This window comes from Haliotis rubra, unplaced genomic scaffold (genome assembly GCF_003918875.1).
Source record: "Haliotis rubra isolate DU_JTF1 unplaced genomic scaffold, ASM391887v1 Scf673, whole genome shotgun sequence".
Taxonomy (NCBI): Eukaryota; Metazoa; Mollusca; class Gastropoda; order Lepetellida; family Haliotidae; genus Haliotis; species Haliotis rubra.
Window position 1 is genome coordinate 250068 of NW_025767383.1, and position 11676 is coordinate 261743.

Sequence of the window (11676 nt, forward strand, 5' to 3'; positions counted from 1 at the left end):
GCAAACTCCCGCCTGCCCGACCGTCCGGGACGGTCTGTTTTGCGACCGGACGGTCAGTTTTAAAAAGTTGCACGCCCGATGGTCTGGCTGTTGAATCAGCGTAATTTTGTAATGTATATAATGACTAAAAACATATAAAAACGTGTTATTGTGCCGATCGATAATTTCGATGTTATTTTCACATATTGGACCTAATAAATTACGAACATTATCATTTACGAATTCATCAAAAACTAACCACGAAATCTTGATCATGTTTCCGCGGCGTGTATGTATTTACGCATCCATTTTTATCACACTAAGCTACCAAATGTACATGTAATGGATTGCGCGATTGGCTGCTATTTTAAGCATTGGACAATCAGAAACGGTCTTTCCCGACCCCACCTGCATGTAACAATGTTTCAAGGAAATCATTAAATAAATTGAATAAACTAATGAATAAAATCAACAATAGCATTCATAAAAGTTGTCAAACGTACATAGAAAACTACTATTTCCATCTTTTTGTACGATCATGCATGAAGCATTTTTGTCACAGGTCATAACCTAGCACGAAACGTCCAATAAGTTCCATAATTTACGTATACATAGCAATTTTGTGCTTAATATGTTCCGAATAGCATTATTTTACCCAAAACTTTCGTCTAAATATAAACATTTTCGTTTACGAGGACAGTATCCATTGCCGTAATATGATTGGCTGCCTCATGTCACGTGTCTGATTTTGACCAATCACGACTCTTATAGCAGACTGTGGCGAAAAAGCGTCATTAGAAACCAATCTTTATCCAAATACTCTCAGCTAGGGTATAGTGATTTTGTTGATGTTCAGAGCTTTCGAACGATACCCGCCATCAAACGATTCGCCTCGCATGTTATTCATACGAAGCTTCGAAAACGGAGGTATTTTCCGTTGTTGTGTCATGTTACCGAGCGGCCACTGATATCGGGGAAATAGGCGACCATACATATTATTTAAGAAATCTATATCGGGAAATAGGCGACCATACATATTATTTAAGAAATCTTAAAGGTCACATGCAACCAAAAATTCAAACATAATTAAAACACAATTATCACCTCTTCATGACATATAATATGCATTGCTGATTATGAAAAAACAAATAAACAAAATTATAAGCGTACAATCGCAAATCAAAAGTGCAATATTTTGTACTTGGGTTTACCTCCCTCGAAACGAAACAGCCGGGATACCGAACCCAGTCAGAGCGGGTGGGTGTGCACTCAAGTGTAACGGCTGGTTCATTAGCTGATGCTGCCTTCACGGCTCATTGTGTGTGTATATATAGAGATGTTGGGTTTTGTAAATACATGCTCATTTTGTGTATAACATTTTGCAATCAACAGACATCATAACATGTCATGTGTTCAAGTATCACACCTGCCTGTCTGTGTAATTACATAATGTGACAGAGACTGAACTCGGGCCATAAATCAATGCGCTTTTGTTTATGGTGTATAGCCTGATTGGTGTTAAGTTCAAATTGCATGTGGTCAGTGATCGCAGTTGTGTATTGAATATTGTCATTAGCAGACAGGCAGGCAGACACACAGGTGTCAATAAAACAAGACATTGAGTTTTGTCTGTGACAGCTTACATATCTATATCACAGTTAGAAATTGTGTCAACGCTAAATAATGACATTGCTTTTAAGTATCTAACTGAGAAAGTGACTCGGTAAGAAGAACGTGTGGTGAAATAGACAAATGAAATTATATAAACAGTTTATTTACTGTCATAACATATAAAAAGCTCGCGCCTGTGAGATATCAACAAAACATTATGAAAATAGCTCACACCAAAGCCTTCACCAATTATTCACCAGACAGCCCGCTTCCAAGTTGCGCGAACCTATTTCACTGCGCACATGCTATGAGCGCAGCCCAGCTGTTGAAACCCGTATTCCCCAGAAAAGTCTGGGGAAAATTAGTGAAACGTTTGCTCTCCGATTTCGCGCGTTTTTTTTCATTGCGTTATTTTTCAACTTTATAAGTTGAATTTGCATTTTTGACGCTTTGTTTCAGTAAGTCCATACCGAAAGGTATCAGAATCTGCAAAGTTGTGTTTTACGTTGCATGTGACCTTTAAAGATTTCTTAAATAATATGTATGGTCGCCTATTTCCCGATATCAGTGGCTTTTAATAATTTTCTGATTACGTAAAAATGAAAATATAAAAGAAAAAGGCACGGGGATGTTATGACAAGTCACAAATAGAAAGAAATCGTCATAGTTTTTGCTTCTTTTGTGATATTTCTGGACATTATAAATGCTTGCATGTTCATTAAAAACTCAATTTATTTAAGTTGTAGTTGTATTATTTGAAAAATGTTAGAAAAATAAATTTCATATTTATCAACAGTGGGATTAGATCTTTTAATTTTGCTGTATATCTAGAATCCAAGTTGCAACATTAAATGTCATTAACAATTTAGTTATATGATGCCATTGGGATTTTAAAAAATGTCAAAAAGAGCTTTAGATCAATGGCCTATCGCCAGACACCCACTCAGGACATTTGTCCTACTGATTTTTATAGGCTTCAAAATCACTGTTAATCCTGAAAATTCTGGACTGGTAACTTTCCAGCCGGTCTGGTAACTTTTGATAGTTACCAGACCAGTTGTCTGGCCGAAATTTTCGGGAGTTTACAACACTGCACATGTTATAAGTTTAACTGTTTTATAAAAATGGGACTACAGTTCCTGGATAACGCCCCACTCACGTGATCCTCGTGAACACCAGCATTAGCCTTCCTGCCCGGATCAATGATCATCTCCTGTACAAACTGCCGATATAGAGCTCTGTAATGGAACAACACAGTCTGGGTAACACACACTACGCAAACAGTCTTCAAATTAATTAAAGGACTCATGAAATAAGAATTATGACCATATAAAACTGTTTAAAAACAGAGCATGTACCTATGTATTTACATTTTTACACATATTTTTAATGGTTGCTTGTCGTGGTATCATATAAACTACAAGATTGCATGGTGACGTGAGGTGAATTGGGGTTTAACGTCACAATAAGAATATTTCGCTCATATGACGACGTACATGCGTGTGTATGTCAATGTGCGGCTGCTTGTACTAGCCCAGACTGAAGCTGGTTTTAAAGTGCTAGCCCACCGAGATACCATGCCGCAGTGAAGCATGAATACCCCACTCAGACACATTATACTGACTCCGAGCCGACCAGTCCTTGTTGTACCCAATAATGCCGAGTGCCAGGCAGGGACCAACAAGTACCATATTTTAACGTCTTTTGGTATGACACAGTCGGGATCGAACCCGCGACCTTCCGCTCTCCGGGCGGACGGTCTAACCACTACACCACGGAGGCGGTCGAAGCATGAATAACCCACTCAGACACATTATACTGACTCTGAGCCGACCAGTCCTTGTTGTACCCATTAATGCCAAGCGCCAGGCTCAGAACAACAAGTACCATATTTTAACGTCTTTTGGTATGACCAGGGATCGAACCCAATACACCATGGAGATGGTCAGGGTTGCATGGAAAATATATTTCAGACATCACATGAATTTCTATAACATCTTCAACCCGTGAAGGTCCGGGTTGGAATGAACGTTCAGTAACCCATGCTTGTCGTAAGAGGCGACTAACGGGATCGGGTGGTCAGGCTCGCTGACTTGGTTGACACATGTCATCGGTTCCCAATTGCACAGATCGATGCTCATGCTGCTGATCACTGGATTGTCTGGTCCAGACTCGATTATTTACAGACCGCCGCCATATAGCTGGAATATTGCTGAGTGCGGCGTAAACCTAAACTCACTCACTCACTATAACGTCTACAACTAATACATGAGCAATGTATCAAAAACATCCCTGTTTATATATATGGCTCCAGGTCATCAAATATTCATCCACATTATCAGAGGGAGCCATCTCATGTACATGTTACAGCCTCTACTAATTATCATTCACATTGGATACAGATATTTTTCCTTAGATACTTAATATATTTCTACTCCATTGGGTATTCTTAATCTGGTGGGAAGACATTTTTTTAATAATTCTTCCTAATGTGCTGTTTTGGATGGCTTCCAATTAGCAGAGATGCCAACCCTATTTTGGACCTAAAAAGTGTAATACTTGTCTGCCGATCACTTCAACATGGTACAAGTTTTCAGGAAAGGAGGATTCTAGGCAGAAACACATGTGACCAAACATTATGAAGCTCCATACATCGAAAATTGTTGGTCATGCGACTCAAAATTCTTTAATTCCTTGCAAGTTAATTGGAATGAGTGCGATGCTAAGAGTAAGCGATTCCTATCGGTGCAAGGCCATTTCTGCACCCCTGCACCTGTGCGTTATGAAACACTTCCCTGAGACAATTTATCCACTTTATTGATTTTCCTAAAACGAGTAGAAAAGCGTAATTGTCACAGATTAAGTGTAATGGCGTAATTTAATGGTCAAAATCATAATAATTAGGCCTAAAGCGTAAGGGTTGGCATCTCTGAATTAGTATGTGCTAATGTGCTGCCCTAGTCGGTCACACATCACATTCACACAAAAGATCCACATATATTGGTTGATGCATGTCATCATGGCCCAGCTGCATAGACTGATGCTCCCAACGTCAATCACTGGATTGTCTGGACCAGACTCATTTATTTACAGAACACTGTCATATATATGGAATAGAATAGAAGAACAGAATAATACTTCATTCCCTTGTCAGGAATTTGTGTTGATACATCAAAGAGATACAAATACGTATTTATAATAAATTCATGAATTTAAGTATCTTCACATTTGTTTAAGAGAGGTACTTGGAATAAAGGATGTACAGGCTCTCTTGGTTTCACAATTGGAACTTTGTAGCGGCGGCCTGAAGGGAGGAGGTTGTATACCGAATGTAAGTAGTGAGTTGAGTCAGATGTAATTTTGACAGTTTGATTCACGATTTGCCACTCATATATTGATGATAAACATTCAAATTTGACCCCAGCGATTTTACTTGCACTGTTAACATTTTTGTCTATTTTAGCTTTGAGATGAACTGAGAGAGACCCGTACCAACAATGGAAGGAAATTGCCGAGAATGGAAGGAGAATATTGCCGAGAGTGACATTAAACGACACAAATAAAGCACAAACAACATCTACGTTGTAATTAGCAAGACGTGGCATGCATAATTCACAGCTGCAAATTTGTATCGAGACATGTAACGGTAACGCCTACTTTCAATCAGTAAATTAAGATCCGAAAACACATGGAAAAACTATCATTTCTTGTCAATGTGTCAAATCTGATTGAGTGACCTGTTGATATTTTCACAGTGGGCACAGCTGTAAAGCAACATAACACACAATTTCAACTTTGATGGATAAAGATGAGATAAATTTGACAAGAAATGGCAAATGTAAAATTCATGATTTATTTACATGAATTGGTATTCATGATCTTACTTTGAAAACACACACTGTCATTTTGCTCAGACAGAAATAAATACATTGATATTCCGCTTGAGTAAGAAATATCAGCATTTTATTTCATCATAAATTGGATAATAAATGTGAAGCTGAAGATGAAATGGTTATAATTATGTACAGTGTTGTCACACTATTGGGATTTTAATCGTTTCAAACAAATCCTGTATGCAAGAAACTAAAAAAAGTAGGTTATGGGGAGATTTTATTTTGCATATTTTATTCAAATGCACTACTAATGTAGATAAACAAGTATCATGATACATCTCAGACATTGGTAGCCAGTTCTATATTCATGCCATTATATCGTGATGGTAAAACATCTGGAACAGATTAACGTAGAAAACTTTACCTTTGTTTCTTCAAGAAATCTGGCCAACCTCCCCGTTTCAGGGGCAGATAATTCAGGAGAATCTGTAAACACAGCAACACGGGTATTATGAGATCCAGGTAGTGAGAGAGACAGAGGCCCTGATAAGCTGCGTATCCGGGTAAAATACGCATAGAAAATTTCAAATTACGCATTGAAAAATAATTGTTGCGTACCAATTACGCATTTAAAATGTTAGATAAGCAAAAAATTTAAAACAAATATTTAAAACATATTTTTATAAAAATCGCTTGCGTAATGAAAAAGACATCGATTGCTATCAAGTTGTACTGTTAGTATAGGACTAGTGTTGTACTGTCAGTATAGGATGAGTGACTTTTTATGAAATCATTTCCATTATATTTAAGTTGGTTTTGATTAGGTATGACATAAGGCAGAACATACCTGCTTAGTAAACTTACTGTAAACGATTATATTGACAGGTTTTATTTTTCGCTTTCCTAAAAGCAGTAAAAAATTTATGAAATAAACTCACAGATCGAGCCGCTTCGCCCTGAGTTGTTACCATAAACATCACGCTTTGAAGACAGAAATCAACGGAATCTTAAAATGACTGATCACACTTAACTGTCGCTGTAATGGATTTCCAAACATAATTAAATAATGAGCCAAATCCCATTGCCGAATTGAGCTAAAACAGTAATGTGTGTTGTAGCGCCATGGAAATTGGTCACATGACAGATGGTTTGATACAAAACAGATTACCGCGGAAACCATCGGAAAGAAATAATACAGCAGTATTCATTAAGATTTTATTCACCAGTACATCATGAAGTTTAATAGTCACTAACAGATTCAATCATCTCATTCACAAATAACCGCTTGTTTGAAATTGCAAAGAGTTTCATATACAGTATAAGTTATTAGTGGCATTAAAGAGACAAATGGCAGTTCCGCAATTAATGATTTTCCAATAATTGACCGCCATGTAGTCTTGTCAATTTTTAAAATTACCACTAAAATAAGTAACTTAATACAACATTCAATGACGATACTTAGGTGAGTAAAATGACTGAAATACACACATATTTGAAAGCAGTGGGTAACCGAAAATGAAATGCCCACTCAACATTCATAATACCCACTCCAAAAAAATACAGTGGGTACAGTACCCACATGAGCTAAATCTTATCTGGAGCTCTGAGAGAGAATTGTTTGATTACAAATTTACCAATATTACTTCACCATTAATATTACGACACTGTTACAAGTGTTATGAATCCCATTCTTCAAAACAGATTCAGACATTTGGAGATCACTTTGTGGAGCTGGGCTATTGCAGTTGTACAATAATTGTTCACCTGACAGGATAATTGACATCCTAACCAATGATGATGTGGACCGTTAATGATATCAGTCATGGGTATGTCCGCCCAAGCTTTAATCCCTAACAGGTCACAGTGACAATAGTCATTTATGTCAACATACTCATATTATATATCCATCAGTCTTGAAGTGTTGAATCCACCACCGGCTATGACGCTGGTAACAGTTGAGGTGAAATGAGGTTTAACGTCACACTTAAGATTATTTCAATCATATGACGATGTGCATGCTTGTGTGTGGCTGCTTGTACTAGCCCAGACTTAAGCTGGTTTTATAGTGCTAGCCCAATGAGATACCATGCCGCAGTGAAGCATGAATACCCCACTCAGACACATTATACTGACTCCAAGCCAACCAGTCCTTGTTGTACCCATTAATGCCCAGCACAAGGCAGGGACCAACAAGTACATTTGTTCAATGTCTTTTGGTATGACGTGGCCGGGGATCGAACCCACGACTTTCCGTTCTCTGAGCAGACGCTTTGACCACTACACCACGGAGGTGGTCCTGTTACAGGAGTGAATGAGTGAAGTTTACTGCTATTTTGAGAATTATTTCACCTGTCAGATAAATATGGGAGGAGAACCTGGAGTGGCTCGGTAAAACATGGATATTTGAAACATCAGGATCAACAGATCGTGGACAAGGGACACAACTCTGTAGAGTGAAACTTAGAGCTGAAGACCACTCGCGCCCAGTCAATCCCCGTTCTTTTGCTCAGAAGTGACATCTTGGTGTAATGAGTGAGTATGGTTTTACACCACTTTCTATATACTCTGATTAAAGTTTTCTTACAGTATACAAAATTACTATTGTTACAGTCACAGTATGGCTGAAATATTGCCAACGTGACTTTAAATTTTAGTTGTAATACATACCTTCCAACATACTGAGCGAATTCCACTTCCTGACTCAAAAGGACATCCTGCATAAAATAAATAAGGACATCCATATCATTTGGTTAATCTATTTTTAAAAATACACACAGCATATGTTCTAAATATTCACCAGCCCTTGTAAGTTCATGATGTAATGCACATACTATTTCTAATATAACAGCCATGTCCTCACTCAATTTATGGATAAACGTTTACGTTGGGAACATGTCAAAATATACAAACTTATATCTGTGAAGCAACAGGCCTAATACCCTTCTGTCAGTTATCACAGCAATAGAATCAAATATGAAGACGTGATTGATAAAGAGATATTTGACCAGGAAATGTATTCAAAGACTAAGAGTATAATTCACGGCTCAGGCTATGTTTGGTAAGACTGTAGTTTACCATCTGATTATAGTGTCCCACACTATACTAGCTCAAACACAAAGCTTGGCTATAGAATTAAACATGAAGACGTGTTTGATGATAAAGAGATATTGGACCAGGAAGAGTAATCAACAAAGACTTAGAACATACTGAGCTCTGGCTAAGCACATGTGTATTTGGTGAGACTGGTTTACTGGCTGATTAGAGTGCCCCACCAGTGCTCACATTAACTGATCTGGCATATTGTTTGACCCTTTTGGTTTGTTGTGTTAGGGTCAGGGTAGGATACCCCAACATGACCGTATCACCCCTGACATTGTATAGAATGAACCCAATGTACCTGTTGAATATATTCAGTGTTTCAGATTTCATAGGGTTCCAGGATCTTGACACATGCCAAAACATATGACCCGAATTTCTAAGGAAAACAGGGCGTCCTGGCCATACATTCCTCTTACTTGGGCTATCAATGTCACTTGAACTGAATCACTTGTCCTAGTCCCACGAATGTGAAGTTCAAAATATAGTGCTGACAATGTGATAATGAGTTTGAAGCACTGTAAATTGGCATAGCGATTAATACAGTGGGAAATACAACACCCTAGATTGGAAACACTTCTAAATGTACATGAAGAAATTACAGACTTAAATTACAACACCAAGCTTTGTGCTATCTGTTATTAAATGGTTTTGAAGTCATGTGATGTAAATAATCCTACCAGCAAAGCATAACTTCCGCAAGTTTTTGAAGTCAATTTCGTCCGATTTCAGTAGTTCTTCAAACTCTCGTATCCTGCAAAATGAATATATTAAAGTCATCCGAATGACATTGTGAAATGACAAATCACTGTTTCGTTATATCAAATGATGATCAAAAGGGGCGGGTCGGCAAACTCGTCTCACCTTGCCTTGTAGGCCATATTTCATGTTTACATGAGTTGCGCGTGCGTGTGAGAGGCTTCCGGTTTTGTGGTTATCCCCCCTTAGTATCATTTGCAAACTCCTAACACCGCTTTCATGTACACTTGGCCACACAAAATGACATGTACCACATAGCAGGCTACGCACAACAATGAAATCATCTGTATTTCGACTTTCGTCAAGATACAGTATTCTTATAATGTATGCAAGCTGGATATCTGAATATATCATCGTTTGTGGTTGATATATTTCACATGACGTTCATGAGGAGTTAAGGTCTGAATCTCTACTAATTAAATTTCTAGAAGAAAGACTTTTCTGGGGCAATGATTTCAGTCCAAACCAGCCATTATAAAATATGAGAGTACAGACTCCCCATCTCCAAAAATCCGGCACACCACTAAATTTTTCTTGGACAGTTCTAGCACAACGCTTGTAGTAAATGTCACTGGGAAATATGCATGGCCTACGTACACTTGCTAATAACGATGTTAGCTGCATCTACACCGAAACTTGGCATGTATTGCAATAATAAAGAAGTTATCAATTCATACAATTGGTTCCTATTCATCATACCATCTTCTAAATGCCGGGGGCGGTGGGGTAGCCTAGAGGTTATAGCGTTCGCTCGTCACGTCGAAGACCCGGGTTCGATTCCCCACATGGGTACAATGTGTGATGCCCATTTCTGGTGTCCCCCGCCGTGATGTTGCTGGAATGTTGGTAAAAGCGGCGTAAAACTACACTCACTCACTCACTCTAAATGCCACTTAAAGAAGTTCCGCACATGACATTGCATGCGTGCACACAGCTTTCTGTCATACCATTCCACATTAAAGTGAGTGAATGAGTTTCATTTTACGTGGCACTTAACAATATTCCAGCTATATGGCGGCGGTTTGTAAATAATCGAGTCTGGACCAGACAATCCAGTGATCAACAGCATGAGCATCGATCTGTGCAATTGGGAACCGATGACATGTGTCAACCAAGCCAGCGAGCCTGACCACCCGATCCCGTTAGTCGCCTCTTACGACAACCATGGGCTACTGAAGGTTCATTCTAACCCGGACCTTCACGGGTTCCACATTAAAAGAATTCAACATTAATATAATGACGTAATGTATTTAATGGCATCCAACGTGTCCGGAATACCACTTAACAATGCACTGCATCCGTAGTATCAAAAAGGTTTTGGCAGCCTCTGTCTGACCGGTGAAGATAGAATTGGTCTTCAGCAATCAAGATTTGTCAAGGGGAGACTAACCGGATCGGCTGGTCAGGCTTGTTGAATGTAGTTCATGTATATTATCGTATCCTTACTGTGTAGATCGATGCTCGTGATGTCAATCCCTGGATTGTCTTATCAAGACCTGATTATTTATAGACCGCCGTCTTATAGGTGGAGAACTGCAGACATTATAGTAACAAACGAAACACACAGTCGCTGAACTACATCAATTTCCCTTCCGACTAACCTTTTCTGCAATTCATAGCAAGTCTAGCTTTTCTCAGGATCTGAATATCCGAGCTCATTGCGGCTTTTTTTCAATAAATCTAGTTATGTGTTTCTATGAATATCACATATTCTCCTATAGATACACGGAGAGTGGGTGCAGGTGACATGGCGCTCAGAAACGACTGGATCGATGTATTTCTCCAGGAAAAATAGTTTCAGTTTACGTTTTTGCATTCGGAACTCCACGATTATATTCGTTTTCGAGATACGACATGCTTGTCCGATTGCCCCCCTGATTCGACAATCTGTATATATAGGTGTCTTAAAACTCAAATACCACAAATTCATACTCAAACGAAAGGAACGTTAAAATAGCCATCATACGCCCCACAGTAGATCACAAAAGACTCTTTGAAAGGTTCTTCCCCATCTTGCAATCAACTCGTTTGTTACGTTGAGACCATGCCCGGGTTAGATACTTTATGATAGACAGCTTCTTTGTTATATATTAGGATGCGGTATAGATTCTTATGCCGTTGTCAAGCAAGAGTGAATTCGAAGTAATACAGCACAGAACAGCGAGGGAGGGAGTTGTGGTTTACTCCGTGTTTGCAATATTCCAGCAATTTTACGGCGGGGACACCAGAAATGGGCTTCACGCATTGTAACAAGTGGGGAATCGAACCCGGGCCTTCGGCGTGACGAGCGAATGCTTTAACCACTAGGCTACCCCACCGCCCCTAGCGCAGAATAGACTTATATGTATCTAACATGAATTAAGTAAGACAACATGAAAGTATGCATGAAAGGGATAAC

General features: G+C 38.8%; 1 protein-coding gene across 2 annotated transcripts in view; it reads right to left on the minus strand.

The window, feature by feature from the left end:
• The window catches only part of LOC124257797 (TBC1 domain family member 13-like), a 53802-nt gene that overhangs the window by 16782 nt on the left and 25344 nt on the right, over positions 1-11676 (minus strand). Inside the window, exons 1-5 of one of the 2 annotated variants that reach the window (XM_046691940.1) lie at positions 9384-9433; positions 9200-9273; positions 8091-8137; positions 5848-5909; positions 2750-2828 (exon numbers count right to left, since the gene is read on the minus strand). In XM_046691940.1, the coding sequence (XP_046547896.1) occupies positions 2750-2828; positions 5848-5909; positions 8091-8137; positions 9200-9273; positions 9384-9400 (279 nt within the window). In that variant the 5' untranslated portion in view covers positions 9401-9433. Of the gene's footprint in view, positions 1-2749; positions 2829-5847; positions 5910-8090; positions 8138-9199; positions 9274-9383; positions 9434-11676 lie in introns of those variants that run through there. The other variant, XM_046691939.1, reaches the window with a different exon arrangement.